The 18848-nt window shown below is 42.0% G+C and overlaps 1 protein-coding gene across 5 annotated transcripts in view; it reads left to right on the top strand.

Moving 5' to 3' along the window:
• Positions 1-18848, top strand: part of SNX14 (sorting nexin 14) — a 609680-nt gene that overhangs the window by 231467 nt on the left and 359365 nt on the right. For all 5 annotated transcript variants that reach the window (XM_085611049.1, XM_085611048.1, XM_085611046.1 and 2 more), the window contains exons 10-14: positions 53-97; positions 391-471; positions 645-759; positions 4618-4773; positions 13043-13167. In XM_085611049.1, coding sequence (XP_085467175.1) covers positions 53-97; positions 391-471; positions 645-759; positions 4618-4773; positions 13043-13167 — 522 coding nt within the window. The remainder of the gene's footprint in view (positions 1-52; positions 98-390; positions 472-644; positions 760-4617; positions 4774-13042; positions 13168-18848) is intronic.

Raw genomic sequence — 18848 nt, 5'->3', positions numbered from 1 at the left:
GTTAGTTCTTTGGTCATTAATGTCAATATTCCTACTGTTTTTTTCCTTGAAGGACACTGTGAATCGCTTGCTGCTCCTCTTCATCGACAATACTCCGGTGAGTTTTCTTTGTACTGGTGGGCAGGTGTGGGATTCTCAATGCACACATGCCAAGGGGCTTCAAAGTCTATGGGGCACCACACGATCTGCTGTGGGAGATGTGGTTGTGAGTGTTATTCTCACTGAGCAGGGTTTGAGCGACAAGCTGAGAGTGGCAGCATATAGGGGGATCTTATTTACTGTGATCTTCGGCACAAGGTTATATTTGGAGTAGATGGTCGATTACAAAAATCACATTTTTTGTCTATTTTTTAGTTTGTCTATCTCAATTACCATTTGTGCTTCTTCCAGCCTGAAAAGGCTTCTGAGCCAACATCCCCCCTGGTTCCGTTCCTGCAGAAATTTGCAGAGCCAAAAAATAAAAAGCCATCTGTAAGTAAATACAGTGAAATTATTTTTTCAGGTACATTTTAGTTTCAGTAGTTATATGAATAAATATGCCTTCTTTGTCGCACTGTGGATAAAAAAGCAACTGCCTTTTAAGTGAACATGTTGAATCTTAAGTAATCCATAGTGATGACCATGTTATTCCACCTTTTGTCAAGGTACTGAAGCTGGAGCTCAAAGAGATCAGAGAGCAGCAGGACCTTTTGTTTCGATTCATGAAGTTCCTGAAACAGGAGGGAGCCGTGCATGTCTTGCAGTTTTGCCTCTCAGTGGGTAAGACCACATGCCCATTAATGTTCTTGTCCATTATTTGAAGCCTGCTTACCATTGAAAAATATTATGAAATCTGGGGTACATTAGTCTTTGAATTTCTCTATGGGTTTAGAGGAGTTGCCACACTAGTCAGAGTGATTGAATGGCATTGTGTTAAACAACGCAACAATAAAGGCTAAAGTAATAAGAACTGTCAGCCTGCAGGGGTGATGCACTCTGGGAGATTGATCTTCGTGCCCTCTGGGATAGATCTACAATACATAAAGTGTACTCGTGGTGGGAGATCTCCAGGGTGAAATATACCATCTGAGAGGGACCCGAAGGATGAGAAATGTCCTCTAAGAGACATCTAAAGTGAGTAAGTGAAGTCCCTGTAGCAAGAGGTTTGCAAGACTCAGATGTGCCATGGGATAGAGATCTGCAGGATGCTGTGTACTAGGGAGGCATGAACGGGGTAAAGTGCTTTGAGAGAGGGACATGCACTAGGTGAGAAATAAAGGATAAGATTATTAGTAGAAAGCTATCTACAGAGGTGAGTGGACAATAAGCTAAAGACGGGCGATGTGCCATTGATGTGAAACCTGCAGGTAGTAAAATGTGCTTTGAGAGAGATATTGACTGTGATAAAATGAGCTGGCCGATATTCATGAAGGATCATATGTGCCCAGGGATAAACATCTGCATGTTGTTTAAAATAGCTTTGTAAAACTATCTGCAGTAAAATATGTCGGAAGCTCTCTATGGGTGCTAGTTACCCTGGGAAGAGATCTGCAGGTACCAACAGATGCCACTGGAGAGAGATGAGGAACATCTTAGATGTGTTCTGTTAATAGGGTCTCATATGTGACCCGCGAAGGTGGTGAGATGTCCTGTGGCAAAGATATGCAAGATGTAGATATGCTGTCGCAGTGAGATTTGCATGATTGCGATGTGCCTCGAGAGAATTAATTGTGGGGGATTATGTCTTCTAGGAGAAGTGTTTAAAAGTGGTCATTATGTGGTCAAGGAATAATGTGTACAGTTTTGCACAGTTACTCACAAGACCCTCTTAGTCCTGAAAGAAGAAAAGTGAGTGTACAGTCTGTGAGTAGGAGGTGGTCAGGTGGGCACTCGGTTCGCACCGCCAGCTGCTCAGAGGTGGCCGGATGCAGAGTGCAGGGACCACACGTTAGCCAAGGGGCTATGCAAGGTCATTGGCTTGGGGACTTCCATAGGGTAGGCCAACTGTTTGATAGAACAAAAAGCTCCTGGGGTCGAGGTTAGCACTGAAGGGCCCAATGGGCAGCACATGCACTACAACATCAGTGGCTCCGAGGCGGCCAGGTATAGGATGCAGTCGTCGGGAATCCCAGGGTTTCTCTTTTGAGACCGTCAGTATTGGTCTCGAGCAGCAGAGTCGGTCGGGGATTTCTGAGAGTCGGTCAGCGACCAGGGCAGTGAATGGGGTCTTTGCAACCTTATGACCGCAAGCATTCACGGACGGTCGCGATTGGGTTTTTCGGACCGCTTCGGTCAGAGAGACGGTCTGAGTGTTGCGTTCGTCGTGGTTAGAGGGATCTCCCAGATAAAGACTGCAGGATCGGGTTAGAAGCTTGTGGGGGTTCAGGGGTCACTTCAACCCTGGCTAGGTTCTCTGGGGTGACCTCCTTAATGTGTTGGGCCACTCGAATTCGGGCTCAGGGTACCGAGTGCTGAGTGGTGGGGGACTCACAGAGTCGTCCTGAGTTAGTCGGTTGATCTTGAGCAAGTCCGATGCTCATGGGAGACAAAGTATTTGGTTATTGAAGGCAGGGCAGGTCCTTCTAGTTCTTGGGGGCTGCTGGCTGTAGGACACACCAGGATTTCGCTGTAGTTGGTCGAGGTCGAGTCAGGCCGGCAGGGCTGGGGCCAAGTCGGTTGGTGTCCTCCTCTTCAGCACGGTTCTTTAGTCCTTCTTCTTCTTTCTTCTGGTCTGTTCTTGTCTGAGGAGGTAAGGTTCAGGGTTGCTCCTAAATACTAAGTTTTGGGGCGTTACAGGTAGGTACAGGTTGGGACCAATGGGTCCTTTCCTTGGGGTGGGGTACACCCGCTATTATGTCACCCTCCAGCGTGAGGGGGGCATAAGCCTCACTCTGGGTGGCTGGGTCCCCCCATCTGCAAGATGGTGGGGACTGAGAGTTGTGTTTCACTTTGACTCCCCCCACCTGAGGGGTGGGGTTGGCAAAGGTGGGCACACCTCTCCTCTTAACTTGGTTTTCCTGTCGATTCTCCCACCCAAAGTGGGGATCAGAACCGCTGGGGGCCAGTTGCTGGAACCCAGGGCAAACTCAGTCAAAGTACATCAACATTAGGCAAAAAGTGGGGGAAAACCATGCAAAAAGGGGGCACTTTCCTACAGGTGAAGTGTGTCGTTGAAACTAGATGGGAGCGCGTGCCCTGGGGGAATTATCAGCAGGATTCACCTGCACTACAGAGACTGGATTGGGTAATGTTCATTTTGGGGTTTAATGCACCACAGGGAAGTGCTCTGCAGAAGGTGATGGACCATGACAGAAAGATGTGCATGGGGTGTTATTTCCAGGGAGACACACAGGCTGGGGAGCAAGATCTGCAAGAGATAATATTTTCTGTGAAATAAATCTTCAAGGGATTATTTGCTCTTAATGATGTATCTGTAGATGATGATTGGGTGCCAAACCGGCAACACTCCCGTCCTCACAACTTTAGCACAACCATTCATGAGTCCTTTTCTGAATTTACCCAATCACTGGGTGCAAGAACAATCTGCCCAAATTAAGTTAGCAAGCCTTCATTACATTGATATGCTTTGTGGCAAGCATGCGTTCTTTGAGATTTGGTTTAGCTGTTATGAATACTTTGCACATTTATCCCCCTAGTTTAATACCAATAGCCTATTTTAACTTAAAGGCTGACTACAGCTGAAGGAAAAATTTCGAAGATGGCGTTGGTTGAAATGCAGTATTGATTTAGGTGTTGTAAATTGCAGTAGTTACTGTCACAGGATATATGGGGTCATTAAAATCATTACCTTATGCTAAAAAGGGATCTAAGTGTGATTTGGAAATGCTTCACGAATAGGAGTTATACATATATTGCTTGTCATCAGTTCCCACATGTTGCACCTGTCCATGCATAGCACAGTGGTGTGTGTAATAACACATTAACAATTTGCACAAGTACTGCTTGCATGCGTTAGTTGCCATTATAACTCTCATCTGTAAATCAAATACTAAAGCACCGAAAACACTGGGTGGTTATCTCTCCAAAATAATCGAACAGGCCTAACTGGCCCTGTTAGTTGGTGGCCCTTCGCAGCCGGTGAAGTTGCTTATTTTGTATTTTTTTAGTATTTGCATTTAGGAACTGTACAAAATATATACAGATTGAAAATTGGATAATTAGTGGTGAAATAAACCTAATCGTGTCATGTTCTTAGTCCTCTTCTGAGTGACCACTCAATTCGGTCATTTCTCTAATGTTTCTGCAAAACATCTGCTGTTCTGCCATTAATAAACACCCTCTGTTGACTTCTGCTCTCTCCACCAATTGATCCATATTTTAATCATTACTTTCCTCTCCACACACACAATGTGCTATCTTGCTAACGGTCACTCCACCCAGTGGAAATGACCTATTTTTTCACAGGAAACTTTCATGCCCAGACCCCACCGGAGCTTCCAAATCCTCCATTCTTAAATTACTTGACCATTTCTTTTGAGCCATATATTTCAAGGCTTTGTACAGCATTTCTGATAGAAAGTCTAAATTGGGAATGAGCAAACCAAAACACTCGCAAACTCTTAAAGCTTGTATGACACATGCTTAATTGAAGATGAGAGCTTCTCTTTCTTTTTTCAGAGGAATTCAATGACCGAATTTTGCGACCCGAATTAACAGAAGAGGAAATGAGGTCTTTGCACGAAGAGGTGAACAAGATATACAAGACATATTGTCTGGATTCGAGCATTGACAAAATTCGATTTGACCCTTTCATTGTGGAAGAAATTCAAAGAAGTAAGTTGAGAAGATTTTTGTTAAGTGCGTACCAAGGGCAAAATTTCACTTGCAAACAAAGGTAGCAGTGGAATATATAACTCGCACGTCTCTCGAACAAAACGTTTTAGGGTTAGTAGGTCCAATTATCTACTTGGAGTGATTAACGATTTGTAGAGAGTGCTGCTTACAGTACTCAACCCCCTGCACAGTACTCAACCCCCTGCACAGTACTCAACCCCCTGCACAGTACTCAACCCCCTGCACAGTACTCAACACCCTGCACAGTACTCAACACCCTGCACAATACTCCACACCCTGTACAGTACTGAACACCCTGCACAGTACTCCACACCCTGTACAGTACTGAACACCCTGCTACCTTAAGTATGTTAAATATGACGTAGCCCCACTAGGTTATGATCCACATTCAACCATAAGATGGGACTGGCACACTCAACATCTGATAGAACAAGGAATAGCTCCTCCTTGCTTAAACAAACAGTCCAACAGCTCATATGTCATCTTGGAGTTGTATTCCAGTGATTTCCAGTAATCCACAAATGCAAACCGAAAATAGTGTAAGAACTACAAGTTTCCAGCAAGCATTAATTTAATGTACAGCCGACGTGTTTCGTCTGAAGCAGACTTTTTCAAGGCTCATGTTTTCCAATTGATGGTTGCCAAGGTATTGTATATAAAACAAATAAACTAAAAAAATTGACTTTTTATTTAAGCTACAAGGGCTATTCCTTGTTATAACAGATGTTGAATGCACCAGTTCCATCTTATAGTTGCAAAACGTACACTTGATTTGCATTTCAAAATGTGTATTTCAGAACTTGTCTTTTGTGTCTTTTACCATAAAGTCACTTTAGCTAATGCACTGTCATTTTTTTAACACAGCAATATTGCACACACTCTTCCCCAAAAAGTCATAAATGTAGTCAGAACTGTGGGCCAGATGTATGAAACGTTTTGTAGTCGCAAACACTTTGAAGTTTGGACTGCCAAAAATTGTGGCCAAGTACGAAACCCATTTCAGCAGTTTGTAAAGTTGTATTGATGCTTAAGATAGATTTGCAGCTGGATACTGATTTGGTATTTGCAAAGGGCATGCTTTGGACGCCCCTTCCAAATATTGAATAGGTATCAATTGTATTAATAGTTTGCGCCTGGGATTCCGGTCATAAACCATTGAAAAGTTACAAACTCAGCTTGGGTTGGTAACATACTCGCAGAGACGAAGGTGCCCCCTATAAACCTTTCTACTTTTTGAATTATGTTAAATGTTTCATAGGCAGTGGTCCAGAAGACCACTGGCAACTCTCAATTAAACTTTTTTCTTATGAAACCCATTTCATTTGAGGAAATTGGGCTGCTTTAAAAAAAAAAAAAAGGTTTTCTCTGTCTAAAGGAAATGATAGGCTTGATGGTCTGTTAACCGTTGCAGCCCACCCTTGTGGTCAATTGGAGTGAGTTGCAGTTTGTGACCTACCTAATAAATATTAATTAGGTAGGTTACATTATGAATAACTGCAAATCCTTATTTTGCAAACTGAACTATTAGTCTGTTGCGGTAGGATTGCCGTGGCGCTGTCTCTTACTCGCTGCTTTCTAGAAAAAGATTGTATTGCTGCTATACCATTCTATTCTGAACAATTTGAGCTGATATTTAATCACATATTGTTTTTAATTGTGTACCGATGTGCTCATTCGGTTTTTAAAATTTACTTTTAAAGTGTACTGCACCTTTGCACCTTCTTCTGGTGGATCTTCCGCCTTTCCACCTGCGCCCTGTTCCATCACGGCAAGTGCCGATTGAACGGAGGGCGTTCTCTGGGCTATTACCTTTCTTTTCTCACTTCCGGTGATACAGGCATTTCCGGGTGGTGAGCGGGCTAGTTTTCCCACTGCACACCCTACATAACCTGATGCCAGAGCAGACGCTCGCAGCGGGCGCACCAAAGGCAAGCCCGTCTGCGACTGGCCCACGCCCAGCGCCATAACCCCTGCACAAATTACTTATACTAGAAATGATTTATTAAAGCTTAAAATAAACCCCTGCTGCCCTCTTTTGGATCTGCAGAAAGAGCCAGAGCAGTGTGAGCATTGCAAGATGCCGTTCAGTCTCACGAAAATTAACGCGCTAAAACCGCAGCAAAAACCTTTACATAAGAACACCAGAAAAGACTTCCAAGCGGTGTTAATTAATTCACGCTCACTATTGAAACATAATACGGAGGTTGCCGAAATGACTGAGTCACATAAAGTTGATCTGGCATTCATTACGGAGACCTAGGCAGATGGTGCCTCAGACTCTGAAATAGCTCTGGCACTACCGGCAGGCTATTCCGTTAAAAGGGCTGGTAGAGCATTTAAGCGGGGGGGGGGGGGGGGGGTGGCCTAGCAATTATTTTCAGAGAAGAGCTGCAAGCAAGGGGTTCTGCAGTTGGAAGCTCCCATGATTGTGAAATGTTATCCTTTCAGATTTCACTTACGAACAGTTATACGTTAAAAGGTCTTTTGCCTTACAGACCTCCGAGGGCACGGACCCCTCTGCTGAATATCTTAAGCCCTTTTTTAGAATCCAGTTGGGATGGATTCGACTATACAATATGAGGAGATTTTAGTTATCATTGAGAAAAATCAGCAGACCATAATACTGCCTTACTGGTGGATGCAATGGCCAGCTTTTCACTGGAACAGACCGTTAAACACAATACACACGTTGCCGGTCACACCCTAGATGGGATTTTCTCTTCTAATTCCACTCTCAAAATTGTTGAAGTTATTCCCGTACCTTTGTCAGACCACAAAGCAATCATGTTTACTGTGAGTGCGGACCAGTTGCAGCCAATTCACACAAATACTCCTATGCTAGTCACCCACCAAGACTAGGCCAATATTAGTTCTCTCTCACTACAGCATTTACTGTTCAGGACGAAATCAGATCTTGTGGCAGAGCCCAATTTAGCTGTCGATAGATTATCCTCTTGGATTAAATCAGCAGCCGATGTTGTAGCCCCTACAAAAAGTTTTATCACCAGGAGGAAAAAAACATCAGAACCATGATTCACGGATAAACTCAGAGCACAAAAACAAGTGTGCAGAAGGGCAGAAAGGAAATGGAGAGCAAACTATGATCAGGGCAGGAAAACTGAATATGCATGCACGTTGGCAGACTACAAAAAATTGGTTATAGAGGAAAAAAGAAACTATTTCACAACTAAAATTAGTGAGGCTAAGAACTCCTGCAGGGATCTCTTCGCTACAGTTAAAAAATTAGCTAATCTTCCTGTTAGAACCCAGATGGATAGTAGTGTTGATCTTTGCAACACCCTGGGAAAGTTCTTTGTAGATAAAGTTATATCAGTGTACAAATCTTTTAAGGTGAAGGCAAACGCTCACTCTACAGCCAAGCTCACTAAGCCAGGTTTGGATATCTCCACTTCCAACAAAGGCTTCTGGTTCTCTCCCCCCTCAGTAGAACAGATCATCCAGGTGGTGAAGACAACTAGGTCCGGGGCCTCAATGGACCTGTGTCCACCTAAAGTTATGCATTTGTTTCCAGAAATGCTAAGTGAACAACTAAGTCTAGTGTTTAAGGAGATAATTCAGTCTGGCCTCTTTCCAGATGATTGGAAAATAGCCTCAGTCCTCCCCCTTCTAAAAAAAAGTTGGACCCTAAGGAACCTAGTAGTTATCGTCCAATAGCCAGAATTCCTTTTCCAGCTAAAGTATTAGAGAAACTGCTTAGCAAACAGCTCACGGCATTTATCTCTTCTAGGAACCTTTTGGACCAATCACAATATGGGTTCAGGGAGGGGCATGGAACAGAGACAGCTCTGGTCATGGCGGCAGAAGGTTTTAGGATTATACTAGATGCAGGAGGGAAGGCCACCTTGATTTTATTGGATTTATCGGTGGCTTTCGACTAGGCCTGGGCGGTAAATTCCGTTCCCCTCACGGAATTTGCTGAATTTGGGTAATTTTGCGATAAGCGGAGAAAGCGGAATTGCCAAAAATTCCGCGATCCGCGGCTTCGCGGAATGTTTTGCTTGTTCGCGCTTTCAAAATGCATAGTCGCGAGATATTTTCCCCCCCCCCCCCGAGCATGCACACAGCGTTCGAGAACAAGAAAACAGCATTGCGAACGGGCGAAACAATTCCGCGTGTTCGCGGAACTCTGCGTGCTTGCGGAGATTTTTTACCGTTTCACGGAGCTTTGCATAGCACGACTACTCAAATTCCGCCCACCCCTAGTTTCGACACCGTGAACCACAAAATACTTTCCAACCATCTAGCCGAACTGGGGATCCAAGACTCTGCCCTCACTTTACTATCTTCATACCTAGCGGATAGAACTTTTTCGGTCAAACTGGGAGCTTTTGCCTCCAAGTCTTTTAAGTTGGCTTGTGGGGTACATAAAGGCTCCCCTTTGAGCCCCACACTTTTTAATATATATGTGGCTCCTTTGGCCTCGATCATTAGGCAGTTTGGGTTTACAGCTGTCTCTTATGCCGACGACACCCAGTTAGTGGTGTCGGTCGTAAGCAACGTGGAGGAAACAACCGACAGCTTTATTGAGTGTATGACGCAGGTTAATCAACTCATGCTGTTAGGTTCAGATGCAGCCTTCTGGTCACCTAGATGGTGGCCTGCCAGTCTGGGCGATTGCCTAAACCCAGTATCCACGGTTAAAAATCTGGTATTCATATTTGATGACAATCTGGCTTTTAACACTCAGATTAATAAACTCTCCTCACCATCTGGTACATTTTAAAAATGATCAGAAGAATTCTCCCATTTATTCCCCCTGACACATTAAAAACAATAGTTACAGCATTGGCCCTATCCAGATTGGATTACGGAAATGCTCTAGATGTGGGGATCCAAGCCCAGCACTTCTTAAAACTGCAGTGTCTGCAGAATGCAGCAGCCAGACTGGTATGGGATATTTCGTGGTTTGAGCCAGTCTCCCACAGATTGAAAGCCCTCCACTGGCTGTCGGTGGATAAAAGGATCATATTTAAATCACTTTGTCTGGCCTTTAAGGCTCTTCATGGCATTGGTCCTCAGTTTCCGAGAATGTACTTGAAATGGTATATGCCGGCAAGAAGCCTTAGATCAGCCCACACAAAACTTTTACAAGTACCTAAGTTCAAGCAGGTTTGGTGTGGGGGAAGAAGTTTTCTGTTTCGGACAGTTAAAACCTGGAATCTTCTCCCTATCACGATAAAAAGCAGCACTTCGCTTATGTCTTTTAGACAAGCCTTGAAAACCTGGCTGTTTGCTTGTTAATTCAGCTTATTTACCATATCAGCAATCATCCTACTCTATTGATTCCAGCGCCAAGACACCCCTGGGCATTCGTGCGCTTTACAAATTTACTAATCAAATCAAATCATACATCGGTTCGCAAAATACACTTTTTGGTGCATAAAGACTAGTAACTATTTGCAACCACTTTTTGGGAACAGAATAAAATGACATCTAGCACGTCATTTTATTAAATTGTCTTTAAAAGGGTAGAAATCAAAATATATTTTTTTAAAAAGTAAATAAGCATTGCGCTTTAGCAGTCAAAGCACACTTAAATTTGAGCATACATTTGGTCGTGTATACGAGCACAAGACTGTTCCAGTCCAGTACAAGCACTGGCATATACAGTTTGAGACAAGAGTAGGTAGAACTGAGGAATTACACAGGCTAAGTCAGTGGTATATAAAATGCATTCCAGTTAGGGGACATATGCATACAACATTAGGCAAGTGTTTTGAGCCATTTGGTGCCAATGTGTTGCTGAGCTGAAGGTGGTGGGGGAATAGGATGCAGGTCGGACTCCTCTGAATGCTGACTTTATAGCACTAGGATGTCGCGGCTTTTGCTCTTCTGCTTAATAGCTTTTGGCCTATTCATTGCATGTGTCTGAATATTTTAGGCAGAATTGTATTTTTGGGGGTCCTTGTGCCTAGATTTAGCTATTCTGGTATCTACTTGTAATTGCATGTATATAACACTTATTACCCCTGACCAGGCGTGGAAGTGCTTTACAACAAGTAGCATGCTGGTTATTGGGAATAGTCATGTGTTCTCAAGGGGAAAAAACATTATTTGCCTTTTCTACAGTTTCTTTGTGGTAGATTGAAATTAATGCCAGTTACGTTTGATTGTTCGTGGGTGTGGTATGGTTTCAGACAAATGATAGGTGAGATAAGCAGATAAGCTGGCTGAAGTTAGATATTGCTAAGTTGTAGGGCTTGAGTTCTAAAGAACGTGTGGTTGCAATTTATGAAATGAAGTGTGAACCATTTAAAGAATTACAATAAGAGATTGACAGACCGGCATGAGCGCGAGAAGAGGGTATTCTTTAGAAGAAATCAAGAGGATGGAAGGTAAGGAGAAGGTCACTTGGAAGAAAGAAAAGAGGAGTTAATCGGAAGTAATTCAAGGTAAATTTTTCATGCAGGGTTTTAGGAATATAGTATAAGAAGGCCATCAGAGATGGAAAGCTATCTAAGAAAGTAAGCGGTTGAAAGAATATAAATATAAATAAATAAAAAAATATATATATATATATATATTTTTACTTATTTATTCTCCATTCACCTTGTAACAACAAGGATGACGATGTCGTGTATGGATGCAAAAAATGGTGTATTCACCGGCTCCCATTGGACGCGTTTCGCCTGCCCTGCAGGCTTGCTCACGAACGCGGAAGTACATTTTTACAATCACTTTTAAACACATTTTTGTGTTGCTTGTCACCTGAGAACTACTGTGTAATTACAACTGAAGACAGACTGGTAGTTTTTCAAGCCCATAGCAGCCCTTTTAAACATAGACTAGAATATCACAAACTTGGCACAGGGTCTGTATGCTGTATTGGGGAGGTGGCACAGAAAAAAGAAAGTCTCATTTAATGATCTTCGTTCATTATCCTGTATTAAATGTTATTTCAGTCACTCACAAAAAAATGTGTTATTTGGTACTGGCTAAGAGTATCTCACCAGTGCACACAAGGTTTTTTTTACCTCGTTTTGTTACCTACTCCTACTCTTGGGTGTTCCTATGGCTCAGCAGAGGAACCGTAGATACGAAAGGTAGCCGGTGCTAACATCCTAAGTGTATGTGGTACGTGTTTGTGTATTTGGCCAGTGCGGGACATGCATTGTAAGTATAAGTGAAGAAGAGTAATGGAGACTTCTGAGTTTCATTTTGGAAGCCCTGCGCTGTCCATTTGTACAACATGGGAGGGGGGTAGGTTGTTTTAGCAGGCATGGAAGTATTTTGCCGATACTCCTGAAGCAGGAATGACAAGCCCCAGACACCGCAGAGGAGACTGGGTTCACATAGCAATTCAATTGGGTTTGCTTCGGATAGGGCTTTCTTTAATAATCCCATGGTGCTTGTTGTGTAGCACTGTGGTCGAGCAGCCCCAGGCGTATCAAGGAGGAGTGTCAGACATTTGTTGCATACACGGCTGTGACTACTGCCACCACCATCAGCACTCTCCTCACCATATCCAACACCATAACCACTACTAGCACCACTTCCAATATCATCACTGTCATAACTACTTACACTTTGCAACCATCATCATTAATGCCACCCCCAAGACTACCATAATCTCCACTCATATTACCATGATCACCACTATCACCATCCCCACTACCACATCAGCACCACTGCCACCACCACTGTAACCATTCCAGTACCACAATCACCACCATCCCTATTGCTACCACCAGCATTACCAATAGTACCATCACCAATATTATCGGCAATACTATCATTATCACTACAACCGCAGCTAACTCCACCACTACTTCAATTACTGCCAATATATTCTTGTTTGGGTAAGTGCATTAGGTGTGTTGGAGGAAGGATGTTCTAGCCATGTGTGTGAGAAACTCTTTGCTGTCGATTATAAAAGAAAGACCAGGCGTTTTGCCTTTACAAATGCTTGTCTTGATTTTCCTTCATTTTGCAACTCCTAATGTTGCAAAAGGAGTAATTTGATGCCTCGTCTCCTCCATTACAGATGAATCTGTTGAAAGTGTACATAGTACATGCACAAATTGCATATTGTTGCTGGAGTGAAATAAATGTATGTTTGAAATGGGGATTATAGTTCTATTATGCTTTCTGTGCAGTATTAGGCAGTTGTGCAACATCAGGTCTGTATTTTCAGATCTTAGCACGAGAGGCAGCACAGCTTTTGCAGTTTTGAGTTAAACCTCAATGTGTCCAATAATAGAATGTAACATCCTTTATCCCCCTACAGTTTCAGATGGACATTATAGCGAGGTTGTGAAGCTCCAGACCATGCCGTGCCTCTTTGAAGCCTATGAGCACGTTCTTTCTCTCTTGGAGAATGTCTTCACGCCCATGTTCTGTCACAGTGATGAGGTAAATAGTGGTAGTGACTGAGGAAGGGATGAGGTATATAAAAGGAAAGAGCGTTGTCTTAAAACCGAAATTTATGAGGCATGGGAAACAGCAAATACTTCTACAAGCACTTGTTTAGAAAAACAGTGCACTGCTTCTTTTGGAGAGAAAATTATAAACAAGTATGTTGGTAAGAAGTGCCTAAAATATTTTCCCATTGACATTTATTGTATCTTTCTTATTTGACATCACATGCCCTGCAGCAGTGTCTCCATTTGTGAATTCTGTGTCCTACCTGTCCCATAAGATACAGAACAGTGGTAGCCAATGAAAGACACCCTGTGGTTGTCTACAATAATGATATTGATGTAGGATGAGTAGTTGCCTCCCATCCACCCCCTTCAACCCCTTTTGGCACTGTCCTTTAACATAATGCCTCATGTTTAGCTTAAGATGCTTCCCAAATCCTGTCAAATAATATCCTAGGTTGAGGGTAGCTAGCGCCTTCTTTCTTGCACTGCAGAATACATCCTGCTCAATGTTTTCAGTGTTGATTAGAAAGAAGCTAGGGTTTATTGGTCCCAACAAACACACTTAAGCTGACTTACTTAAATCTACCAAACAATAGTCCTAATGTAAACCTGATAGCAGAAATAAACACCCACGACACAAAACAATAAGCGTAAACAACACATGACCCAAGGGAGCGTCCACGAACCTTCATCTCGCACATTCAAAAGTAGTAAATACAAAGTGAAAATTAGTAGTCACTGAAACTAAGGTTTAAATTGTGGAACTTGTACTAGACAGGTTTGTATGGGTAAATGCTCAAAATGTCGACTCATTTGTTGTTGTTTTTTGTTAATTTGTAATGATGTCAAAAACTAAAAAGATGTACAAAAAAGAAGAACAAAAATTGGGTATGCGGTTTTATCTAATTGTACTCGTCTGGAAGAGACAAAATATTCAGCTTATGTAACTTACTAAAACATTACATATACAAAGAAATTGTTTACTAATTTAGTTTTCACATGAACCGGGTTTTATTGCCAGTGTTTATTAGAGTATTCAACATATAAGATGATGTTAAATGGTTCAATTCACTTTAAATTGCGACATGTTTAAAAGTAATAAGATAGCGTTTTGTCGATTTTTGCATTTACGGTCTCCCCTACTCTCCGCTGTAGTGTGTAGAAACAGTTCCTTCCCTCTCTCTTTTACAGTAGAAAGTGATACTACATTTGCAATTCCACCCACAACTGGCACTGTAATGTAAAATACGTGAGATCCGCAAATGAATAAAACCCGCCAAGACTTCTATACGTAGTACAATAAAATATGTCCAATATTACGGGATAGTAGCATGAGCACTATATCAACGTACTGCAGAGTACGGCTGGATTAAACAAAAAGTAAACAGTCACAAATAAAAACAATTCCGAAGGCAGCACTTAAACAAAGCCCGCAAATAACGAGTTAAAGAAGGCAGTTGAAGCTGATTCAGAGTCGTCCATAACCTAATTTGTTGCACAGCCTATGCTGTGAATCCAGAATGCTTCATGCTGGTGCTTTTTTAGCTATCTTGCATCCATAGGGATGAATGCTACATTTTTAGGCCTGCTGAATATTCACTGCAAGGTAACAGATTGTGACATATCCTCCCTAACAAAAACGCAACATTGTGTATGGTTAAAATGAATTAAGTGGTATTGCGTTTAATTTTCAGTAGTAATATTACCAGTAGTAGAATTACCTTGAAATTAGCAGCACATTATGGATATATTCGTGCCAACCACTAATCCATTTATTCCAATCCAGATCATTTACAGACATTTTTGCTTAAATTATTGTCTAAAAAATTGCATAGCTTACAGCACTAAAGGCTCCCAATGCGATTACTTCTATTTATAAAAGTAGTATGCTTCCAAGCCATTAAATACAGCACAAAAAACGTGATTTTATCCTTGGAAAGAGTCATTAACTCTCCATGCCACGGTAATGCCACTTGCCACCCAGCGGACAGTTACAATGCAGCAGGAGAGGTAGGCTTAGTGTCAGTTAGATGGGGATGTGTCCTCTCTGCAAATGGCTGGCCTTACATGCTAAGTAGAATTTGCTGGCAGTAATGTCTGCCAGATGTGTACTTTTCCTGGCCGACTGAAAGCATGGCTGCAGGTCCCAGCACTTTAGGGCTGACAGTTGCACCCTGTCTTATCCCTGGAGCTCACTGAATTCCCAGAGATTCCCCATTCCATGTCACATATATGCTGTAAGTCCCCAAGGATTTCTGTAGCTTTGTGGAGGAGGGGACCGCTTCGCCCATCCCATTATCCAAAAGCACAATCGTAATCACACGGTTTTTTACCATTCCTGTGGTGCTCAATCTAGTCTCCTGTCATAAGGGGAATGGCATAGATAGGTTTTCTGAAACCTCAAGCATGGATTCTGAGAAAGATTAACTGTCTTAGCAGAATTTTCTCTTCACTTGCATCATGATCAGGTGAAGGAACTCTTTTGACATTGTGACTTCGATGATGGTTCTTGCATATTCCAGCCATTGTATTACTGTACTTCTTGTATACAAGTACATAGCATTATGTGTTGGCACATATTCTGTCTGTCCAGACCAGTGACAGGAAAGAGTGCTGTTAATCTGTATCTCTTCTTTTCTGTAATTCCTGAGAAGAGTCTTAAGGGGTATAGGTGGAACCCACTTTGCTCCAGGGAGGATGACAGCCAGATTATTTTCATACACTCTCAAAGAAATGGTTTGGCTTTCATCCTGTCCCACCACTCTGCTAATTTAGTAGTAATCAGAGTTTATCATTACATCTTATTGGACACATGCTTGTTTTTTTTTAAAAAGGTTTTCCACTTATGTCGAAACACGTCATTTACCTCATACATTTGCACTATCCGTATGAAGCTGGCCTGGAACTCACAACATTAAATAAGACAAATGTCTAGTGAGACAAACCTAAGTACTTCAGTAACCGGACGAGATAGACCGGAGTTTGCAGCAGCCCACACCCTGAATATTCTGCTGAGCTCAGATGGGTCATCCCTGAACATTCAGGTTGGCACGTCAATTAAAGTGGTCGTTTGTGTAGCTCCTTGAAATAAATTCACGTTTCATTACAGACAGGACAGCAGCTGCAGATTAAGGCTAAGTAAAATAGAGTGGCTCAGGCAAGTGAATATAACATTTCTGAAAGCTTTATTTCCTAACTAGTTTGAAAAAAATCTGCCTTTACCAATAATTTGAGCTCTTAAAAACAGGAAAAGTTCTAGAACTTTTTCTGTGGCTGTTTCTACTGGATAAAACACATTTAATCTGCTTTACCAGTATTTCTTAAGCATACAGCTAAACTGGCCTTTGATGATTTATTTACTGTAAATAAATGGTAACATTAATATAGGCATGTACCACCTTTAGGCAGTGTACACCCTACCTTATGGGCAATAAGGTAATTTTAGGAGCAGCTTATTTTTCAACTTAATAGCAGTGTTTAGACTTGTAAAAACAGCTTATTTTTACAGGTCTGTCTGCAAAGATAAGAGTTTGCTGGCTGCAAGGGACTAGGCCTCGACGGATGCCTGTGTCATGTTTTAAGAGTCATAAAGTGGATGGCACAATATGGTTCTTCAGTTCATGTGACATTTAATTTTACATGCCATAGGTATGGGTTTTCACCATGCACAATGGCCTTATAGTAAAATTAAATATGCCAAATGGGATTTTAAGACAATTTCGACTTTGTTTTAGATGCAGGGCACATTCACTAGGCACTGGTTAGAAGTGTACCAGTGTTAGAGTTCAAAATTACTAGCATATGAGCCCAAAAAGAAATTAAGAATTATGGGTGACCTCCCAAAAAGGGGTCACTTTACATCAGCAACGCACTGTTTATTCTTGAAATTGGCAACAAAAATCAAAGGGTGGTGCACAGCGGCAAACTCCCTTCTCAGTTAAAATGTCTACTCTAACATACAGAACACCGCTCCTACTAGAATAAGACTCCTTCCTAGCCACCTTGAAATCCAGAGAGCATTAAAAACCTAGCTTTTCCCACACACACAAGTAATATGAACCATATCACTCATAAAAAAGATAGTTAGGTTTTAGCATGTGCAACTGTGTCTATTTCCAGACTTTCTGCAGTACCTCGTGTGTAAACTTGTGAGTTGTTCATGGCACCATGTTTAGAGCATGTCTCCTAACCTCACACACTTTACCCAATGCCTTGAAATTTTGGCTTTAAGACCTTGCATAATAGCCACTCCCTGGTGGGGTGGAATGAAGTTGGTGTAAGAGCCACTGTTTTGCTAAATGTTCAAAATCTATTCATTTTGGGGCTGGTAATTTGTTTGAAGTTTGTGAGCATCCAACCTTTGCTAGAGATTGGAAAATGTCCAGGGCTTAATTGCTGATTGTGTTGGTTGGTGATGTGGAGGTAGAGTTCAGTATTTAACTTAGTATGAATGGTGTAGGTGGCATTTATTGCTGATGATGTGTTGTAGAATTCAGAAGATATAAAAGAGGAAAATGGAAAAGCGACCCTAAGGGCATTTCACATAGGACCTGGCAATAGACAGAATGTGAAGAACTTCATTTGAGGTATTGAAGAAAGGAGGCAAACCATGGGAGCTAAAAGTCTGGGAGTTGGTCTACTTTCAGAAGACAAAAGGTCAGCGCATTGGGATGTATAGGAATTTAAGCTGTGCTTTTAGCGAGCAGTGCCACGAGATGAGCATCTTGTTCGTGGGCAATTTTAGAGTGTTTGTTGTTAAGACCTATTTAAAGACGGAAAACTTTGGATTGTAGTCGTGGCAGAGGACATGCAAGAGTATGACTTTTGGGATTGACGATTGGCCAGTCAGGATTGACCCTGTAAGATTGACTGGGTAACAAAGGCTGTTGTGCATCATTGCTGATTTTGGTAATTTTATTTTAAGAAAAATGAAACAATTTTTTGGTGTATACTTGCAGTTCTTTGGTTGATATGCATCACAGTGGCGGAATCAATTTGGACTACTTAAGGACAAAGTAATTTTGCATCATAGATTTTATGGAGATTTGTTTTGTTTTGGCTGTGGAGGGTGATTTGTGGTATTGTTTCGTAAGGTTTGAAGTGGAAAAATCATTTTTCAAGGTTTATTAAGCCCACCTGTATTTCTGCTATAAGTGAGACAATCATTGGCTCAAACAGAAGATGTTTATGCATCAGTCCTTTCATTAGGGCATTAACCATGACTTTATTTTACAGATAGCTCTGTTGAATAAGTGACGAATAACTAAGAGGTTGTTTGGTTGCGAACTGCTATTGCTGCACAGGATAACTTGGAAGACCGACAAGTAAATTCTATCTTTTGCTGGGGCATTGATGCCCTCCCGCCTCCCTCCTCGCCTACCACCCCCAAAAGTGGGGCAAGCAGCAACATATCCTCACACATTTGCACTTAACTTCTAGGTCTCTGACAGTGTGGGGAGCACCCCATTATGTCGACATACACTGTATTGAATTGTAATTGCATTTATATAGCGCTTACTACTCCTTAGGCGGCGTCAAATCGTTTTTTCGGCGATTACCATGCTACTCCGGAACCCATAAAGGATTAGTGTTGGATTAGTATAGTGAAATATGAAAGTAATTTGAGTGATGAATAGGTTAGTCAGTCATTTAGAGTCAGAAGGATATCGG

Source organism: Triturus cristatus, chromosome 6 (assembly GCF_964204655.1).
Source record: "Triturus cristatus chromosome 6, aTriCri1.1, whole genome shotgun sequence".
NCBI classification, from domain to species: domain Eukaryota; kingdom Metazoa; phylum Chordata; class Amphibia; order Caudata; family Salamandridae; genus Triturus; species Triturus cristatus.
The sequence above is the reverse complement of the archived record's forward strand: the minus strand, read 5'-3'. Positions and strand labels throughout refer to the sequence as shown.